Here is a 21,789-nt window from a genome sequence, read left to right as displayed (position 1 = left end):
GCAGCAACCCCCGCTCCCCTCTGCGGCTCTGCCCCATCTTTCTTTCTCTCTTTCTATCTCTCTTTGATCTCTCTCTCTCTCTCTCTCTCTCTCTCTCTCTATTGAGCGTGAACGTCGACGGACAAGGGGTGCCAGCAACTTCGCCAACCTCTGATCTGAAGGTTGGCAAAGCCGTAGACACCCCTTAGGTCCAGCGCCGTTTGCGCCTAGTAAAGAGAGAAAGAAAAAGAGAGAAAAAGAGAAGGGAAAAAAGAGAGAGAGAGAGAGAGAGAGAGAGAGAGAGAGAGAGAGAGAGAGAGAGAGAGAGAGGAAAGAGAGAAAGAGAGAAAGAGAGATAGGGTAGAGCCGCATAAGGGAGTAGAGGGCTGCTGTTGGTGGAGGAGGGAGTTGCCGGCGGTGGCCGAACAAGGAAAAGAGAAACTGGTGGGGTAAGGGTCGGTGGTGGGAAGGGTTCCTCCATCCCCTATCCCTTTTTTTATTATTTTTTCATATAAATTTTTTATAATTATTTTAGTTTTATTGTTTGTAAATAATTTTTAGCTGATTAGAGTTCCTAAAAATTGATCACTAGCACGTGACCAATTTTTGATGGAAATTATAATAGAATTGACAGAAATTCTTGATTGAAACAAATCGTTAATAATAGTCATTGACTAAAGTTAAGTGAAAACAAGATCTTCAATTGAAAATAGAGGTATAGTTGTTGTGGTTTTGCTAAAAATTTCCCTAATATATATATCAAGTTTACGAGTAATTTTGTAAGTGTGAGCGTAATGCCTCCAAATGTATTACTAATTCACCTATATTATAATATGTAAATTTATTAATATTATACTTTAAAAGTATAAACACGTTATTCACTCATGTTATAATATGTAGATTTTTTTTTTTGTAATCGAGGATGTGTTGGCCGGGCTAGCTTAATTTCACGCACCATACTAATTCCTTGAGCCGATCAAAAGCAGGCAATTTACGCCAGACCTAAGGAATTCACAAGAGATTTTAACTCTCTTGTTGTTAGCTCCAAGGGATGATTAACATCACGTTATAGTCACAAATAAATTTTTTTAAAAAATTTATGTACCAATTGCATGTGCTGAGGTCCCAGGCCGGATTTAGTTACATAAAAATTATATTCATTTTCAGAATTTAGAAGTCTTCTAAATAACAGTATTAAAATGTTTAATTGAGAAAACAAGATTTAGTTTTTTTTTTTTTTAAGAAAAGAAACAAGATTTAGTTTTTCTTTTATGAGAAAAGAGACAAAATTTAGTTGAAGTGATTAAAATGAAAGTACAACTGTACAAGACACGTTTAGAAGGTTTCTCATAAACCGCAATGCCAACATTGAAAGCCTCTCTGCCGCTCAACAAAACTGATCAGCATTTCTATTTGTGCATTCTTCCTCATATTTATAATTCACAATCATCATTAGAATTGCAATTCATCAATTGGTCAGATCTCCCTCCATTTTGAAGAATAACAAGGAGAAGAATGAAGCCCATTTCAGCAATGCTCTTCTTGGTCATCTCAACCTTGTGTGTGCTGCAACAAGAAGTTGTTACAGGAAATGATGACCAAATGACGATCAACAATACGAAGCTAATTAAAGAAGCATGCCAACATTCACCTCACAAGGATGAATGCATCTCTACACTGAAAAATGACCCAAACAGCAAGGGAGCTGACATTACAGGACTGGCCCACATAGCAATTAGGCTTGCGGCCTCAAATGCATCAAACATCGAACAAGATTTAAGAAGCTTGATGATAAACACTACGACTGGCTTAGAACCGATGATTGAGCAAGAGTTGAGAGACTGCATAGAGTATTACTCAGACGCAAATGAGAAGCTTGATAACTCAGCTTCTGCATTGTCAATTAAGGCCTACAATGTTGTGGAAAAATGGGTGAAGGTTGCAGTTAATGATGCCAACTCTTGTAATGAATTAATGAGCAGACATACAACCATGATGGCATCCGAGACTGAAGGCTTTCGCCAGTTATGCAATAATGTGTTGGCCATCATCAAGGTCTTGACTCACAAGTGACCATCCTCGTCTGTCTTTAATTACTTAATTTGGGTGCTAATTATAATTTAATTAATCATCCAAACATTCATTGTATACTTGTTATTATAAATAAACTTACTTTTCATATTTAGATCAATATGGTCCACGTTATAAATAAATGAGCATTCGAACGCATCTTCTCACATTTGTTACTATTAGTCGATAAAGAGAAAATTGGGTGCTACACTGCTACTAGACCAAATGGTCATTGACCTATTACTTTGTTATTATTGTTTATTAACATTTCCGCAAATAACATGCAAATATATATATATGTGAATAACTATTTTCTCAAATAATTTTGGATTATAATTTATAATTGACAAACAATTGCGAGCTGATCGAGTCTTCTAATTAGCTCTAGCCAAGGAGGAAAATTTCAAAATTTTTAGCGAAATTTCATTTTGGAGGGGGGGGGGGGATTTTATCAAAATACCAAAAAATTTTCATTTAGATTTCGGCGAAACTTTTAGCTCAAGCTTGGAGGCAGAGACCAGAGGGAAAGAAGGGAGGAAGAGCTAGGCGAGCCGGCCTTGTTGCCAGCCGTCGTCGGAGGGAGAGGAGGAAGAGATCGGCGGAGTCGGGAATAGAAGAGATAGGGAGAAGAGATCCGGCCTCCGAGGAGAAAAGAAATCAGGGAGGGAAGGAGGAAGGAGGAAGAGAGAGGAGAGAGAAGATATTAGGGAGGGAGGAGTCGGAGACGGACTGGGAGAGAGAAAGAGAAGGTGAGACTTGAGAGAAATGAGGAAGACTGCTGGAGAGTCACGAGGGAAAAGGGGAAAAGGAAGGGGAAAAAAAAAAAAGGTTATGGTTGATTGGGGTTTGGGGTCTTTGGGCAATTGGAAAGAAAAAAAAAGGGTTTGGGGTTTGTTTTGGCCGTTTTGGGGTTTCGTTTAGTTGTTTTTAAACCCTAATACATTTCTATATAAAAAATAATTAAAAATACTCTAAAGGGCCTAAACCCTAATATCCTATATCATATCCTAAATAATATAGAGTATAGATTATAGAGTATATTAGTGTATAGATTATATGGTATATATAGTATATATGGTTTAGTATTAGGATTTAATTTATAGATTATAGCGTATAAAGAATAAACTAATTTCATTTATTCATTATACTAATTTTATTTAATAATATTTGCCTCTAACGCGTATTATATTCATTTTATATCACATGAAATCTACTATATAATTTGATTTCTTCAATGTTTTTTATCAATGTATTAGATAATATGTTAAATAAATATATGATAACGTTTCAAAAAAAATTTTGTATTTTGATAGCAATTTCTGTCGCTTTTTGTCTAATTTGTCGAAATCGAAGTTTCCGCGAAAATTTCCGTCGAAATTTTCATTGAAAATTTGCTCGAAACCGAAATTTTACTCCTTAGCTCTAGCACCGAGCGGTTGAATGTTGACCCCAAACTTTGGAATGCTTAATGCAAACAGTTAAAAAAGTGGATCAAATTTAATGTTTTTAGCCTCAGTCATTATTTGTCCAACTATTTTCTCATTTATCCTTGAAAAAACGATGTGATTAATCTTTTCATTTTGTATCTATAATGGTTAGGGTTTTTTTTCTAAAGGCCAAAACGGCCTAATGGCGGAAGCCCATTCGAAGCTGGCCACTTTTTAATGAGCAAGTCCTTGACTGGTTGACTTCTGTTGTTTTTATTTTTTATTTGAGTGCCGCTATTCGGATTCAATTTTTTTATCAGTAGCTCAACACACTTTCTACACCAAACTAAAAATTAGAAACTATAAAAATTTATTAGTATATCCAACAAATTTTTCCAAATTACCTTTATTAAAATCCAACACCACATCCCACCTATTCTACTCTCTATATATACCCAACAAAAACACCCAATACCATCACCATCACCACCACCACCTATAACATCTTGAATTTTTGGCGTATGTTAATTTTGCTACTTAAGCTTTTTAACTTTGTTCTTAAGGTTTGTTTAAAAGAATTGAAATTTTTCATAACTTTTTTTTGACTAATCAAGACATTTGATTGTGGTTCTAGAGTTTAGTTGTGTGGAAGTGAATTTTGGAAAAGGAAATTCAAGAGTTGGTGATTTTTAGGTTTATTTTGATTTTTTGGAATTAAATTATGGAAGGAGAATTTTTCATAATTTTTTAGAAATTAAGAAAATTTTATGTTTTGAGGCTATAGGATTAATACGAGTTCGTAGGATTTTTCGAAAAATTATTTGGAATCTCAAGCTATTTTTTGTGAATTTACAAAGTTTGGAGAAATAAAAAAAATAATAGGAAAATAAAAGAATTGAAAAGTTTGCTGACTGGACTGACGAAGCAACGCTTGGCGTGCGTGCATTGGCTGGAGGCGCTGACACGGACTCTGTGCTAGCGCAAGGATCCGCGCATACCGGACGCGCTGCTTTACACTTTAGGATCACCCTTGTTTTAATCCCAGCCGTTGCACCTCATTAAAGCTCCTTCAATCTGAGCCGTTGATTTCACTTAGAGGACTGATCAGAGCTCAAACCCGCGTGTCTACAATGACGGGCGACCCGGCCCGTTTTGTCTCATAATTCAAGCGACCTGCCAGGTATTTTCTGACCCAATTCGACTTTTTGTGTGTTTTTCACATTTTTGTGCATCCTATCTCACATTGAAAAATTAAAGAAAACTTACCACCCTCAAGTGCCTATAAATAGAGACCTTTGTACCTCATTTTCACTTGCACCATCAAGTGAAGTTAGAATTACTCACTCCTTGATTCTTTGAGAGTCTCTCTAAGAAGAGACACCAAAAGGGAAGAAAATTCTCATAATTTAAAAGTTTTATTTTGGAGATCGAGCTTGTCAAGGAGGAGGAGCCCTTAAGAGTGGAGTCTAGCGTTAGAAGTCTACAACCAGATAAGTCTTTTATTTATTTTTCTGCTTTATTAGGCTTTAATATTAGGTTGCATATTTAGATTAATTAATTATGATTTATTTATTAATTAAGCATGCCTAGGTTTAGTTTGGAGATTTAATTGCTTAATTTATTTGGTTAATTAAGCATGATTAGTTGTAACCTTAATTTAATGATTTAATTAAAGGTTATTAACTTGTTAGGTTTAACAAGTCTTATTGTAGAGATTAAATTGGATTTAAGCTATTATTCAAGCTTGATTAATTAGTATAATATTTTGGAGAGATGATAATTAATTAAATACTTGGATAATACTTAGGTTTGATTTATTCTAATCTAAATTAATTTGTGAAATTGCTTTAAATCAAGGCAATTAGTCAAGTGGTTTGACTTTAAAATTAACTTGAAACTTAGAAACCCTAAAGAGTAGAGTTTAGTCCACTTAGGACTAGACTCTTTAGGGATGTGTGACCTAAAAGAATGAGTTATAACGAGATTGTGTTGAATTTAACTTTTGACTAAATTGTCACATTGTCGCACACTAGGAACATCAATTACCGAAAGATTTCTTTGTGGCGTGACAAGAAGGCGATGGATTCGAGACGGATGAGGATGCATAGGCTATCTAAGAAAATACGTGAAGAGCATTGGATTCCAGGTAGGGGGATTTATCATGCATTCCTGACTATAGACTTTGTGTGTGTTTGTGATTTTAAATTATTATATCATGCTATTATTGTTTTTGGTCTGAGAGTTCGGGTAACGTTGAAAAATGTGATCTTGAATTCAAATTCCTAAACCTTCTAGAAGAATTTGATCTGGATATTGTGTGATGCTAAGCCAAGCCTATACGTGGACACGAATTCTTGTGCAAAGTGGGGGCACACGATTGATCAAGGTGGCAGTGGCATAGATTCCCGATTTCGAGTACCTATTCCTATTTACCAAGGCACTCTCGTTATGGACACATTCTCTTTGTTTATAGTTAGCCATAATCGTACCTAATGTGTATCGACCATTTAGATTATTATTCTTTATGGATTTGCATGTTTATAATCATAATTATTGTACAGCCGAGTCATAAATGTTTTGAAAAGATTTTAAAGGAAAAGTTTTGCAAAACTTATTTTGATGATTTAAGAATCAACTGAAAAGGATTTTCACTGGAAAAAGTTTTGTGGTTTTCAAACCTAGCAGAGTCCCCTGAGAGAAAACTATGATTGTATGAGATGCTTACTCCTTACATTGTTTTTGTGTTCCTTTTTTATTGGATGTTTTTATAGGTACAAGCATGGTAAAGAGAGAAACTCGGACGAGGGTCGAGCAGAGCAGCATCGTGAGGCTTGTCAACTTCCTGGATTCAATTGGTGTTGTTATTTAATTGATATCTCATGTCGAATATATTTTGTTGATTTTTCTTCCATTAATTGGAGATGATTTTGAGTTATTTACTTTAATTATATGTTTGCTTAGTTTTGAAATCTTTATTCTATGCTTGTTATGTATTTTGAATTTATTTAATTTTTCCAGGTCGCAATGAACTACCGTAACTTTGGGGGTTGGTTTTATAAAAAAGTTTTTACTAATGTTTCCGCATATTTATTTATTATCTTTTATCCAACCTGTACCATCTAATCAAATGGCTTAACCCGCCTTGGGTATCTTTAGAGATTAATACTTGATTTAGTGGTATTAATCTCTTGGAGTATTCAAAGTAAGTGTCACTGTTGCATATCTGGGGTTCGAGTGCGACACCACCCAACACCATAACCACCATTATCACCACCTAACATTAAGGCATTTTATTTATATACCTCATCCTCCTCTTACTTCTTCTTCTTCCTTTTTATGCTTTTGTTTTTTGTTTACTGCAAACACATATAGAAAAGTTTGAACAATACTAAGAAACTCAGCCCCTCCTCCTTCTTATTTTTCTTTCTTCTTTCGCTTTCTTCTTCTTTTTTTCAATTGTTAATCCCAACTGAGAAACTAGCAGTTCCTCTCCTCCCTCCCTACACACCCCCACCTAACAGCCCTGCACCCCCAACCCCCAGCCGATCGAGATGCCGGCGACGTCGCCAACTCTGCATCATCTCTCGCTCTTTCTTGTTTCTATCTATTTCTTCCTCTCTCTGTCTCTCTCCAATCTGCTACAATGAAAGCCAAATCATCTCGGGTTGGATTTTTTTTCGAATTAATTACTGTAGGATACATGACAAACATTTTATTTAACCTCTACTACACCTATTGTTCAAATTTAACAATAAGGAGACTTTTGTAAGTATTAGTCACATAGCAGATGGTCATACCATTCATGTCCAATCCATTCACGTGCCATGTTGCCTTGTTGTCTCTGGGTGGAAAATTTATTAGCTGCCTTTGACTTCAAACATACAATATTTAATAATTTAATAATAAAGAATGTTGAATTAATGTCTCTCTCTCTCTCCCTCATTTCTGAAATTTATCTTCTCTTTCATCACTCTCTTTCTCTCTCCCCAAGCACTATCTCTGTGTTCTTTCTTGCTCTCCCTAGCTGCAACTTTCTTTGACGTCGTGTGTGTGCATCCGGCCATGGATGGCGACGAGAGGACCACCCCTAAGTTCCTCTTTCTTCCCTCTTCATCCCTGTGAGCTCGGAACACCCAGGAACCCCAGACTCAATCGGAGCCCCGATGTTGACTCTGATCTCAGCCTTGTCGCGACGTTGCCGAAGAACAAGCCAAGTTGCTCACTATGACAACGCCTAAAAAGTTATTGGGGAAGCCAACTCCACCCTTGTGCTTTCCTTATCAGTAGTAGGTTCTTGATTTTTTTTTTTTAGTTTAGTTTCTAAAACTGCAGAAAACTGCAGTTTTTTGAACTGCAAGTGAATTGAAGCTGCAGAAAGTGCAAGTGAACTGAAACTTCAGAAACTGCAGTTTCTGGAACTGCAAGTGAACTGAAACTGCAATTTATTGGAGTTGCAGACTTGCAGTTGCAGTTACTAACTGCAGTTCATTGGAATTGTGGACTTGCAGTTTCAGTTTCCGTTCTTTTGGTGATGCATTGATGCTGGTATTTTAGGTGTCTGCATGCTATGTTTTTGTTATATCTATTTTCGTCAAAACAATGCGTGGGGTAGATGGAGTTTTTGTGGCGCAAGGATCTAGTAGTGGTGTGGTATCCACAAATGAATAATGAGTTTTTGGTAGTTGGCCCGCAAAGGAAGAATGAGACTTTAGGTGGTTTTAGTTAATATAATTAAATGCCAATATCTGTATATTAACAGACTCTTTTTTTTCTACAAGAAGAAGAATGAGGTTGGACTACCACCCAACATGGAGGTTCGATTAGAAGGCCAGTGGTTCTACAATTTCCCAATAGAGTGAGAGAGATAGATAAAAAGAGAGAGAGAGAGAGAGGGCTGCTGGCCAGGTGACATGATGAAAAGGGGTGGTGGCGGGGGATTGGGATGTGGTGATGGCCGATGAGATTTTTTTTTTAATAATATTTTTAGTTTTTTTAATTTTTAATTAGAAAAAAATGGAACTGGTTGGGTATAGAAATGATGTTGAGTGAATATATATATTTTTTGTAATAACTAGTATGTTTTTGTTAGTCAATTTACATTAGAATAAAATAAAAAATTATATATTTATTAAATTGGTGGGGCTATAAATGAATTAGTTGAGGCTAAATAACGGCGCCCTTTTTATTTTTCAAAAACAAAATATATTTATATAAATATTGTATCATTTTTAGTTACATGTACATACAAAAATGAATAAAATAACGCAAAACGCATAATTACAATAATTTAGAGTCACATCCACGAATGTTAGTAATAGTATTAAACAATTTACATACTATGACTAGTATGTGCTATGTTATGTTATTGATTTTGACTCATACAGTCATACGTACCGTTAATATGCAACGACTGTACTGTAACTGTAATACCCTCCCTTTTGCAATTAAGAAGGCGACTGCAAGAAACACGAGTCAACCCGGTATCGATGCTGGGTTTCAATACCTTGAGTGTGCTTTGAGTTTCGACCAACTGACCAAAACCAAAGGCGGATTCTCCTCTGCTCCGTCTCGATTGGCAGAATCGGAGTAAGCAATGGCGTTGGACGTTGCTGAGTTTCTCTGGAGCAAGTTCTCGAAGTCTCTTCAAGAAGCAGAGTCTGAGCTATCAGGTTCGATTCCCATCTCTTACTTCAAAGCCATCAAAAATCTCATTTCTAACTTCAAATCAATCAGAAGTGTCGTCAAAGAGTTTGATATAATGCCTGAACGATATTCCTACTCTGAAACAATTCGTTTGCTCTACGACCTCAACGACGCGTTGGCCGAGTGCCGAATCTTCGCCAATGAGTGCAAGGAGCTTAACAAGAAGCTCTTACTCATCAACCCTTTTGCATACATTTTCATCCAGAAGATGAAGAATCGTCTGGATGCAATAAAACGGGAGCTTGAGAAGTTGGAGGCCCCAAGAGAAGAAATTGAGAATCCCCCGGAGAAGACCGGACCTAAACTTTCTTCGAAAGTTTTTGGATTCGATGACGAGGCAGAGGGGATTGAGAGGTTGCTCTTTGAAGAAGGGGGTCCGAGCCGTATTGGGTTTACGGCAATTGGGGTAGTAGGGATTGCTGGTGTGGGGAAGACCACTTTGGTGCAAAAGGTTTTGGAGAGGGAGAGAGTGAAGGAGGAGTTTAGTCCTATAATTTGGTTACCCTTTTCAAGTATGAGGGAAGAAGAACAACAGTTTAGTAGGTTTAGTTTTGAGACATGTATTCTTGATCATTTGGGACATGTTCTAGATGGAAGGATTGTTGGCCTTGGTAAGCTCTTGGAAAGGCTCAACCAGCTTCTGTCGGGTAAGAGGTATTTGCTTGTGTTTGATGACGTGTGGCGGCGGCACATTAACATTGAGGATCGCTTGTGGCGTGGATTGCCTAAGGGTAGTGGGGGTGCGGTCATTGTTACTAGCAGGTTAGCGGAAGTGGCTGAAAAGCTGGTGGAACAAAATTACTTGATTCATGTTAAGCCTTCGGACAAAGAAATTTGCTGGTGTATATTTGAGGACACAATTAAGAATGATAAGGAATTTTCAAGCATCTCACATCGCGAAACTTTGGAAAAGATTAAGGAGGAAATTAAGGATCAATGTCATGGTTTACCATTGGCTGCTAAGACACTTGCAGAAATCATTCCCGAACAGATTCGTGAGATTGAGTATTCTTCTCAACCTTTTTTTTTCATGGTTTTTGTTTTCTTAGTTTTTTATTTGATGGTTAATTTATGCATAGGTGATTTTTTGTATTCATTCTATCATTAAACTCCTTTATTTTGATAATGTCTTACATAAAATTTTGAATTTCATGTCCTAAGAATAGTATGGTTGTTATACTTAGTATTATATGATGCTTAAACTTTCTTTATCTGCTAGGTCCTACCTTGCTCTATCTCGAACATTTTACAAATTCTTTTACTTAGGAATAATCCCATATGATGAAGGACAATAAATAGGGTGATTCTGATATTGTGTTAAGTACTGGACCCCCAAAATTCGAATTTACATGCAATAAGAAAACTGAAAATGGAATTGTAGGTCCAATCGCTTCTTGAAGGAGATGTACATACCTGATGAACTGCTGAAACCTGATTTGGATGTTAAACCTGCTGTCCATATACCGGAGTGCCCAGTGTTAGTGTTTATTGATTTAAAAAATGAACAGCTTGGAGAAAAACTCTTTGAAGAATTTTGCTACCGTCTTAATAAAAAGCAGGTATCTTTTTCTTGATAATAGCCGCTTCGTGAGAAGAAGCACTTCAATATAATTGTTTGCAAAAAGAAATTCTAACCTTTATAATTGTATACATGCTTGTCTTTCCAACTTCGATCCAAGTTTGTTAAAAATATAATTTCTTTTCTAGGTTTTTGCTGTTCTGGAAGAGAATTCTGATTCTAAGAAAAAAGTGAAGGCACAGAATCCTGAGAGTGTGCTAAAGGAGGCTTATGGTACTCTAGAAAAGCTTAAGCAGAAAGAATATGGTTTTGCTGATGATATTCAAAAGAGGATGAAAATTATAGTGAGTAATATGTTAAATTAAATGTACCAATATGTGTAATGCGCCCACAAATTTTTTTTTTTTTCATTTTTAATGTGAATTCAACTATTTATTTATTTTAATTAATTTTTTGGGTGTGCAGTGGCTAACTTTCTAACATATATTTCTTCTCAGATTGTTGGTGGGGATGCTGTGGCCAACTGGATTTTGGGAGTTATCTGTGATCTAAAATTACCAGAGTCACCCTCCATTGCTACGATACCACAGGGAACTGAAGATAACATCCCACTTTCGTTTGGATGGGTAGGACATATATTTGTTTATCAAGACATAAATGAACTTGAAACTTGAAACAACAGCATAATCATAGATGGGCCATGGCTGTTGGTTTCTTGCTAGCGTTTTCAATGACTTAGGCATTTGGTGAGATACTTTACTGGCCAAAGGTGACAAGTGCTAGTCCAACTGGCATGCTATTTATTGATTGATAGCATAAAATACGTAGTTTGTTGCTTTCCTCTTATTAACATAAGGTTCAGGACATGATTCCTGTGCATGATTTCATAACAAATATATGCATACACAGATATATGTGTTACTAATGTGTCACTATGTTCCAGTATTTTTTTTTCATATTCATAACATGTACCAATACCATATGCCGTTAATTGTTTTTCATGGAAAGATCAGTACCAAGGACTGTATTTGTTTTGTATAGGATTCTACTGATGGAGAGACTACTTATATTAGTCTAGGTCAAATTAAAAAAGAAAAATTGGCGAGATTTTTTTTAATAATAACGTTTTGGAAGACAAAATAATATGTAACATGCTGCATTTGGTGGGTAATCATGCTTTAGATTGAGTAATAAGGCCTATAACTTCTTTATAATTTCTTACCGTACTCTGAAAGAAACTGCAGAGTAGTAGCAGCTACCTCATTTTTCACTTTCCTGTTCTTCTCTCCGTTAACAATATGTATATGCATGGTTATGTTGTTGCTAGGTTGGCATTGCATGCATCATTTAATTTAAGATGCTTTTTCAGAAGGAGTTTAATGCTGATCGTCAATCAGTGACATCGTTCCTGAGGGAAGTAACAACTGCAGAACTGATGAAAACAGACAGGTTGGAACTCCTATTATTCTTTTCTTATAGGAAATAAGTTGGCATTTGTTGAAAAGTACTAGAACTTAAAAAAATAAATAAATAAATAAGTAAACAGAAAAGAACAGGAACCTCTTCCAGCTTCATTGCTTGAGAGAAAATATTGATAGATCATTCCATGAGAAATATTTTTCAATTTAACTTGCTTTTTTAGTATATTTTTGTATGATTCTCAGAATTAGTAGCTTAGAATTTTTAGATATTAAATAGTGTTGGGACATATGTAGGGTTGCTTTTGGATGGATGGGACTGGAAGAGAAGTATTCGGAAAAATTTTGAAATTTTTTGGAATTCCTAAAGGCATTTCCATTCCTGTTCCAAAATTTTGCATTCCCGTTACTCTTCCAAATTCAAAAATGTGGATTTTTAATTATTCAAAATTTCCAGACAATCATTGTAAAACATTTGGAATTTTAAACTTGAAACTACTCTAACAGAATCATCAACGGAACACCAAAAAATTATAACAAAAATGAGAAAAGCAATTCAATCATATAAAAAACATCCAAATCATAATATGTATAACCATAGATTTGCATTGCTTAATGTATTGTCAAGCAACTCAAACATGATGAAACAACTTTTTATATGCACAAACTGACAAAGGAGCCAATCATAGGGAATATTATTATCATAAAAGGCTTTTGTAATCACAGGACTAATCTGTTAATCTCTAATATGGTTCCGTTAACTTCATTATTTAAAAAAAAAAAAAAATTAACTTCAATATTTTGTAGTAAACACAATCAGATTGAAAGGTTATACTATATTCTTTTCGTGGATATTTGGGTGTTCGGTATGATTTGGTATTGGTAAGTATTAAACATGTTAGAATAAACTTAACAAATCAGGACATGTATGAAATAATGACCATAAACATGTTAAAAGTTCAGAATATTTCGGACCACCAGGTTTTCTTTGGAACTTTTGAATTGGAAAACCAGAATTTTCTGAAGTTTTCAGAACTTTTGAACGAACTTTTGTTTTCATTGTTCTAGTTGTTCCACCCAGTGCCATCTAAAGGCTATAGAATTGGTACTGATTGGTGCAAAAAATAGTAGATATTTCCTAAGGAAGTACGGTATTACTTCTGATTTCCTTTATAAAAAAAAAAAAAAAAAAAGAAACAGATATTTAGACTTGTACATATATTCAATTTTTGGTTGGCTGGTAGGAGAATAATAGAAAGCAAAGGTGAAGTCAAGTTTTCAGGATAGTTCAACACAGGCCTACAATGCAAATCACACTTAATCATCTTCTACTTTTCTCTTTGATGATTTTTTTACTCTGATTTAACTTTCCAAGCCTATGTTGCTATAATGCCATGTGATTTTGATTTATAGAGAGAAAAAAGAGTTGAGATATTTTAAGTTAAAGGTGTGGTCTTGCTCTGGCCCACGTCTTCAAATTTGAAAAGCAGGTATTATGAATTTTCAAGATCAGGGATGAATATATCTTGTTTCCAGATTGCAAACTGGCCTGTATCTCTGGCTATGTTGTCAAGGAATACAAAAATGAATTGCTAGTGTATTATATTGTTGAGGAGAAATTATTTTATTTTATGAAAATTTTATTTTAAAAACATGCTTTTGGCTTTTCTAGGGAATTTTTTGGAGTATGTTGCATATTTTTCCTTAGGTAGAATTATTTATTTTTCAGCACAAATACCTTTCTTCGAGTTGTTTCATTGTTTGCTTCTCATTGAGTTTATTTTCTGTTACCTATTTACTTATTTTCAGGTCGTGCTTTTTACATTATAAGTAACTTTTATGAGTAGGGTAATTTGGATGTGATAAATTAGAAGAGAAACTTATGTTTGTATCCGTATTGCATTTTTGTTATATTCTTGCTGTATAGTGGTAATCTTATTTGATCTTTTATTGGATTTCAGCTGGCATATTCTCATTAAGATGAAAGCCACCCAAAATTCTACAGCTCATCCAGAAATACCACATTCTTTACATTTAATTCCTCCTGTTCACGATGAAGTCATGCACAACACGGTAACAAAGCGCTCAATTCTTTGTTTTCTTTATATTTATCTTCTCTAGTCTATCCATTAGAAACACTACTTCAAGATCTTCCTTTTCTTTCTTTTGAGTTTTATCTTATGTTCTCAACGGCCCTATCATTTTCTGTGACCATGACACAAATGAGATATTCAAAAAACGATGATGGTGGTGAACTTAGGGAATTCACCATACTTTGACTTAAATCTTATATAGCTCAGTATGTGGAGATGCATGGTTGTTACTTGCTACTCTAACATCTTTTTCCTAACCCTGCTTCTTCTTTCTATTGTTCCTTTTCCATCTTTCGAACATTATATCTTCATAGAACAACACTTTGGCAATAGAGCAATCCATTATAGAGGACTGACTGACCCACAAAGGTATAGAGGCATCTGCTGATGTTAGCAGCGGGCAGATGCTGATGACAGTACTTTTGGGGACTGTATGGACCCCACCATGTTTGCTTCAATCCTGCCAAAGCAAGCCCCACTGTCACAACCCAAAGCTGGGGATTGTGAATTAGGTGGTGGGGATTGTCCAAATGGACATCAATGTGCCCAAGTAAAAATATAGCAGAAGTGAGAGGCCAATAAGGGTTAGTGGGCCTCACATAGCCTTGTAGTTGGAGGCTATGATGGTAGGTAGTTTTTTCTATATTCGTGTTAAATTTCAAACACCCTATTGATCCTCAATTAATCATGTAGTTCTATGCTAATGAACACATATTGTTTCGACTTCACCTCCTGTCCTCAAATTGTTAGAGACTTAAGTATATGTTGCAAGTCATCTTGGTTTAAGAGAAGTCTTCTAAATAGTTATAAGGATTAGAGGTTTTAATGAGAGGCACGGTTCTGATATCAAGTGCTTGGTTACATGTCATGTTGTTGCCTAGGCATGTATGAACTTGGTTATGAAAAATTGAACAACCCACCAAATCAATATTGGTTATTGAAGAGGATAAAAGCACTTACAATTATATAATCATTGATCGACACTCATGACTCATTCACTATTAAGGTTCAATCATCCCTGGTTCAATGTTCAATAGACAAACGAGGGAGAAATAAAAATAAGAAAATTTGTTAGTGATCATAGTAGACAGCCTTTAAAACCCTTTTCTAACTCCATCTTGTGCATCCAAGTTCTTCCCTATGAAAACAATCTTATTTGTTCTTGGCTCATCCGGGCCCCACAGCCGATCAGGTGAACCTTGGAATATATCATGAACTCCCTGTTACACAACAGAACAATAATTACAGAATATACCATACAGAACAAAAAACATTAACTAAGATTTCTCAGAACTATATATTTAGCTCCTGCATCAACAGCATCAGCAACTCAGACGAATGATAAAATAAACTTTTGCTGAACTTGACACGCAAGAAGAATATCAAATGATTAAAGAGATGATTAAATAATTATTTTTAGCAGCCAGGGTTGATTAAATATCAATCTGATTATAATCAGCACTTCATGTATAAACTCACCTGGAAGACAAATCTCTCATTCATACCCTGAACAGATAGAAGACCTTTCATACGATATATGTCCTCGCTCCGTTCCAACAACAGCGTACCCAGCCATATGTTAGCCTGAAAAAATATTAAGAGAGCATCAGTAAAATCTTTGTCAGGTTTCTAGTTTTTTCCAGACAAACAAATTAAACAATCTAAACTATACAACTCCTCAAACTAGCCATAGAATGTATTCTTGTGTCATTCCTAGGCAACAGGTCAGCACAAAACCCACAGGTTTTACTAGAATCATAAAGGCAGTTCCCATATATAATTAAAGATAAACTAAAACGAAGTAGAGAGCCAACCTTCTCAAGATCTAAGTTCCCTTCACAAACTATGCTGACAGAAGAAACACCAGGATCATGAACGTGATCATGGGAGTGGTGATCATCATGATGTTCTGCATATCCGTGCCAAATGCATGGATATCAGTTCATATAACTTTCCTATTTGAAATCAGTACTACACATATTAACAATCTGCTTATGAGATTCTGTGTCAATTTCTATTTTTATTCATTTGTTTTCATTTCTTAGGATAATCCCACACTATGCGGAGGATTTTGGAACTACTTCAGCTTGGGTAAGAGTTCATTTTAGTTTTCTCTGTAAGTTCGTTTTATTTCCTTTCCGTTTTACTCCTATCATCTTTGCCCTTTCTTTCAAGCATATATACATGTATCATATATAAATATAACTATCAAGGACAATCTAGAAAAAGGGTGTTCAAATTTCATGAAGTCAAGAAAATTGAACATCACTCTTTCCAAAACATAAAGAACACATCACTGCTCTGCTGAAGCGCAAGTCAGCATTATCATTTACCTGGCAATGATGAAGTACTAGGACATTCTCTACAATGAGTTGTGAGACATAGGGTTATACTTATGAATTGACAACAGCTCAGTAGTTTTATTAATATTGCAGTTTTTTTTTTTTCTCCCTTTTACCTTGTTATCACAAAGTTTCATCTATGTCAGTAGTGGCAGAAAGGGTGGCTTATTTTTTCAAATTAAAAGTCTATTGTAGGACACTCAACACCATATATTCATACACAGGTTCAGCTGGTTTTGAATAATAAATAGCTACTTGAAATCACTTATTTGGTTTTTTGGTTGTACAAGTTGGGAAATAGATTATGGTTGAAAGGCTAAGCTACAATGGCTGGAATATTGCAGGGCATTGAGAGTTACATTGTAGGAATTGGTTAATGGCTATTTTAGGGATTTTGGTCTGTCTGGATAATGGCTTGTGGTTAATAAAGTGTTGGTTACAAATCTAAGGTATTCTGAGAAGCTGATGGGAGTACAGTAAAGGTAAAGGGCTGATTCTGCGGAGAATTAATGGGCAGTAGAGAAGACTTCTTTAATCAAAGTCTAATGAAACAAGATGGCTGCATGGACTTTGCAATTTTATTACACATGGTAGTTTTGGTAGTTTATCATTCACACTCTGCTGGGACATGCTGCCATAACATATAAACTTTAAATTTTTGCATGTGGATGTTTTAGTAACTTTATGCTCTTGTTGTTTGTTTAGGGGGAGGTTGTTGTGTGCGCATGTGTGATTCTTTCTTTCTTTCTTTCTTTTTAGAAAGTTAACAAGGAAACTAGAAAAGAAATATCGGATCACCTTGACATGGGTCTAGAAATTCATTTCGTTAAGATAAAAAACTATATTTGGAGATGGTGTTATGATATTCCACTTTAATGATCTTAATATTTGTTCAATCAATCACAGAGTATAAGTAGATTCTGTGAACAAAATTGTCTTTTTTATTTTTCTATAGGGGTTGGTGGTCCAAGATGGTATGGAGCTTACTGCTTTCATCCTACTGCAAGGTAGTCATTTAGCTTTTGTTCATGTAATTTAGAAGTTGCTCTTTGACTCTTTTTATATATTGTGTAACTCTTAATGATTGTGTTACTATCATTCTGTTTGTTGCTCAAGCATCTTTTCACAGTAGCATCATTATTAGATTTCCTATCAAATGAAATCAACAAGATCTATGTAGTCATGTTGGTGGCTAATGCATGATCCCAAGCACCAAATTTCTTAAATTGTAACTCTAAATTTCTTATATATTGTGTATTTATTTTTGTTAAGAATATTAATGTGTTACTATTAACTATTAAGTTATGCATGCAAGTCACTCAACAAAATCCATTGAAACAATGGAATCCCCTGTTTGGACCATGTTAATGTCAGCTTTAATCATAATAAGGTTTCACCATGACCTTCATAGAATTTGTGATTGGTCTTGTCGTGTTTACTAACAAAACTTTACTCTGTTGATGTCTTTGTCTCGAAGCCAACATGAAACACACACAAATTGAAGGGTAATTACTAAATTGTCTCAATCTTGACTAAATTATGCGTGTTCATGGCCTTTTTCTTGCCTGCCACTTGTGCTTTCATTATTTATCCATTTAATATTTAAATTGTGAAAATATAAGTTATTGGTCAATATTTTTTTGTAGTTAGCATTGCTTTATTTATTTATTATTTTGTAGTTACTTTGTAGTTACCCTAACTAAACACTTGAATCTTGGTACATTTATATTTTAAGCCAAGCTGAATACATAATGTTATGAATGATAATTGATATTAAATCTTTACGGCATTCAATCCTGCTAATTTAATGTAATTTGTTATTAGTATATTCTTCTTTTAGTATTAAAAATATCTTTTTCCCGCAAGCAGGACCTTCAGCTCAGTTGCAAAAGTAGAGGTTATGAATCATGGCTTGTGGGAATTACTCAAAATTCCTAGTGGGTAAATTATCAAATTTACATTTACCTTGATTTATTGTTTCCACTCTGGAACACCTACATCTTAATATATTATTCTATTGTGTAATTTAATTTCTTAAAAATGCTGTGATAAACCATGCTTCCTTTCTCTCTCATCTCACTGTTTTGTATAATCAAATGAAGACAAAATGTTTTCTGACTTTTTTTTTGGTCTTCTTTTTGTCATTTTTATTTTTATTTTTTCCCCAAGTTTGAATGTTTATATCAAAACAGATGAAATTTCTCTCTAATTTCAATACGTTTATTAATAATCAATAAAACAATTGCGCATGCAATTGTGCATAGATAAATGGACAGCAGAGACGCACACACAAACTTAGTATCATCATTCTTAATTTTTGTCTCTTTTACAGGATCTCTCTATCTCTCATACACACACATATCCACATATGCACATCAGCACATGCGCAAACATAGTATCATCATTCTGAATTTGTCTCTTTGGTGTACAGCATCAAGTCAATTGTTTGTCTTAACTTGCCTCGCTTTCCTTGGGGAACACCAAATGCGAAGAAAAAGCGAGAAGTGAGGTTTTTTTTTTTTTTTTCTGTATTTGGTTTTTAAATTTGAAAACAGGAATTCAACATTGTTACTTTTTGTGCGCATTAGTAAAAATTTTCTTGGTTGATGTCGAATTACAGAGCCACCTGAACACGTCATTCATAGATGATGGACTTCTTGAAATTATTGGATTGAAAGATGTTTTGCTTCCTCAGAATGATCGTATTCTCCTTGGTCAGGTCATACATCATTTCAAATTTGTGTTTAGTTTGCTTCTTGCTTTCTTTCTCTTTAGACTTCGAAGTGTTATTGACACTATTCAAACTGGAAATTATAAGAGACTACCCCAAAAATTTACACGTATGCATCAGACAAGAACAAGACCTGGGGTGCATCAGTGGCTGTAGTGTGTGAAAAAAGACACTTTTTTCTAAGCCCATCCTGCATTGAAATGTACATCTGAATTCAATTATTATATCTTGCGTGATAAGAAATTTTTGAAAGTTTGAATGCTAGTGCTTTAGAAAATCTTGACAAAATAAATAGTTTATTATGTTTTGTGGGGGATCCTGGTCTAGTAGTAAACCTGATCTTGTGTTGTTCTTTGCACATCTGTATTTCCTTTCTAAGAATTTATTATTCTTAATCAGTCTTATTGCCACTATCGTATAATCCAAATATAATTTTTTTTTTTTACAAGGAACTTATGGTAGCACATGTCTTAGGCTCATCATATGAATGTCGTTAAATGCCCCATCAATGTGCTACCAAATTACTCTTTGGTAGCATTACATCTAGTTTATCTTGAATTCTCCAGTTGCAGTCACCAAGGATTAATACTTTTTATTTGTTCTCTTGCATCTGATTCAAAAGATGATCGATTATGCTTTTTTTTCCCCCTTTCTCTGTTAGGTAAAAGGCATTCGATTCAAGTTCATTGAGGGTGCAGCAGAGGTTGTAACCATGAGCATTGATGGAACACGATGGGAAAAGATCCCACTTGATGGTATCATTAATATTGAAATCTCTTACCACGGTCAAGTCAACATTCTTGCCAAACCAGATTGCCCAGCAAAAAGAAATCCCCATGACTCATCACAGCCCTCTGCTGTTGTAACAGGTGATGATAACAATGCTCAAGCACCTAGCAAGTTTGGTCCAACAAGTACCTTCAAACGGCCTAGCTCTATTCCTAGCCCTTAGATGTTTAATTGATGTAATCTATTAGAACAAAAAAAAATTGATTTATTGTAACCAAGTGGTTAACATGTTAGTTAAGTGGTTGTACTTATTTGGCTAAGAGGTTTCTTGGCCATGTTATTTAGCTAAGAGGTTAAAGATGATGTTTTGTTTTTGTTTTTGTTTGTTATATATTGGACTAATCGATCAGAAGTGAAATACGAAAACAATAAAGATGGAAAAAGAAATTGAAAGAAAGAAGAATGACTAGCAGGCTTAAGAAAAAGAAATGGGTGCAAGTTTTGGTGTTAGTTTCTTTGTTCCTTGGGTTTATTTGGATTCTTGGGCCTGCTTGTGTCCGTTGTCAACCAAATATGGATTCGATTAATTCAATGCCAGTTGGCTTCGGTAGAACTCTTGGGAGTGGGGACTAGTCTTGGCTTCGGTAGCACTCTTGGGAGTTGGGACTGGTCTTGGCTCTCTTGGGAGTTTAGAAAGAAGTTGCAATTACTTAATCTCATGATCAGTAGCACTCTCTAAACTCTATAATGCACCCTCTGGTTCACACATACAAATGTATGGATCACGTGTTGGATGAGAATGTTGGAATCATGTGTGTAGTCCCACATGGATAAGTAATGAGTCACTCATTAATATACAAATTAATATATATATATATAAAATATGAGTTCGGTTCATATGAGAGACAATAAGGGATAATATACTAAATATGAATTAACTTTAACTTTTTATTAGTTTTACAATCATATTAAATTTAACTTTTAATATTATACTCTAGAATTAACTGGTTACTAAAATAATATAACACTAACTAATATAACTTTTTATCACCAATAGCCACTTTACTTTCAGTCAAACATCAAATTGGTTCCTAAAGTATATTTTCAATCAATTTTATTCTTCATTTTTGTCATCGAACATCAATTTAATCTTTAGACACTTAGAAAATTGGCCAAAAATAGATCGGGATATGAAAAAATTTTCTGAAAATTCATACGGACTCGTCTTGACTACTACTATTTTTATTTGGAGTCAAATTATCAAATTAATTTTTCAGAAAATTCAAAATTCTCAAACTAATTCTCCTAATTTTCTAGAAATTACTAAGCGTCAATTTGATAATTTGACCTCATATAAAAATAATAATAGTCAAAACGAGTCCATAAGAATTTTCGGAGAATTTTTTCATATCTTGAACTATATTTGACGAATTTTTAAAGTGTTTCTAAGAATCAAATTAATGTTTGGTGAAAAAGATGAGTAATAACATTGAATAAAAATGTACTTTAGAAATCAAATTAATATTTTTGTAAAAGTTAAGAGATTATTTGTGATAAAAAATCAATTAATAATAAGCTGGAGACCTTCGTCTAACTGAAGATGTGGTAAAATGAAAGAGATATCACGTATTCGCATGATTTTTTGAAAGATGTGTGATTAGACGCCAAAATCTATAAAAATGAAAGATATTTTTCTTTTACGATAAGCGAGAATCTGTCATAAACTGAAGCACTCAAGCAAGGGCCACAAGAAAGTTATATCCGCATGATTTTTTGAA

The 21,789-nt window shown here is 34.6% G+C and overlaps 2 protein-coding genes across 3 annotated transcripts; both read left to right on the top strand.

Annotated features, from left to right (window-relative positions):
- The first annotated feature begins 1,494 nt into the window (after positions 1-1,494).
- LOC147286990 (cell wall / vacuolar inhibitor of fructosidase 2-like) lies at positions 1,495-2,052 on the top strand. Its single transcript, XM_086240867.1, has one exon. It carries the CDS (start codon positions 1,495-1,497, stop codon positions 2,050-2,052), a length of 558 nt encoding a protein of 185 aa, XP_086096993.1.
- A 6,889-nt stretch (positions 2,053-8,941) lies between these two features.
- Positions 8,942-20,385, top strand: LOC147286989 (diacylglycerol kinase 1-like). 2 transcript variants are annotated; one of them, XR_015121925.1, is made up of 12 exons: positions 8,942-10,184; positions 10,561-10,738; positions 10,887-11,042; positions 11,196-11,324; positions 12,068-12,147; positions 14,078-14,189; positions 16,255-16,300; positions 17,507-17,558; positions 18,421-18,488; positions 18,983-19,055; positions 19,172-19,270; positions 19,944-19,986. XR_015121925.1 is itself a non-coding variant. In XM_086241823.1 (12 exons), exons 1-12 carry the CDS (start codon positions 9,070-9,072, stop codon positions 20,232-20,234), a joined length of 2,403 nt encoding a protein of 800 aa, XP_086097949.1. In that variant the 5' UTR covers positions 8,944-9,069; the 3' UTR covers positions 20,235-20,385. The 2 variants fall into 2 exon arrangements, 1 of the variants encoding a protein (XP_086097949.1); XM_086241823.1 differs by having other exon boundaries at positions 8,944-10,184; positions 18,421-18,492; positions 19,944-20,385.
- The last annotated feature ends 1,404 nt before the right edge of the window (positions 20,386-21,789 follow it).

Source organism: Dryas octopetala, chromosome 4 (genome assembly GCF_963921425.1).
Source record: "Dryas octopetala chromosome 4, drDryOcto1.1, whole genome shotgun sequence".
Lineage (NCBI taxonomy): Eukaryota > Viridiplantae > Streptophyta > Magnoliopsida > Rosales > Rosaceae > Dryas > Dryas octopetala.
Note: the sequence above shows the minus strand (reverse complement) of the source record. Positions and strands in the feature narration are given on the sequence as shown.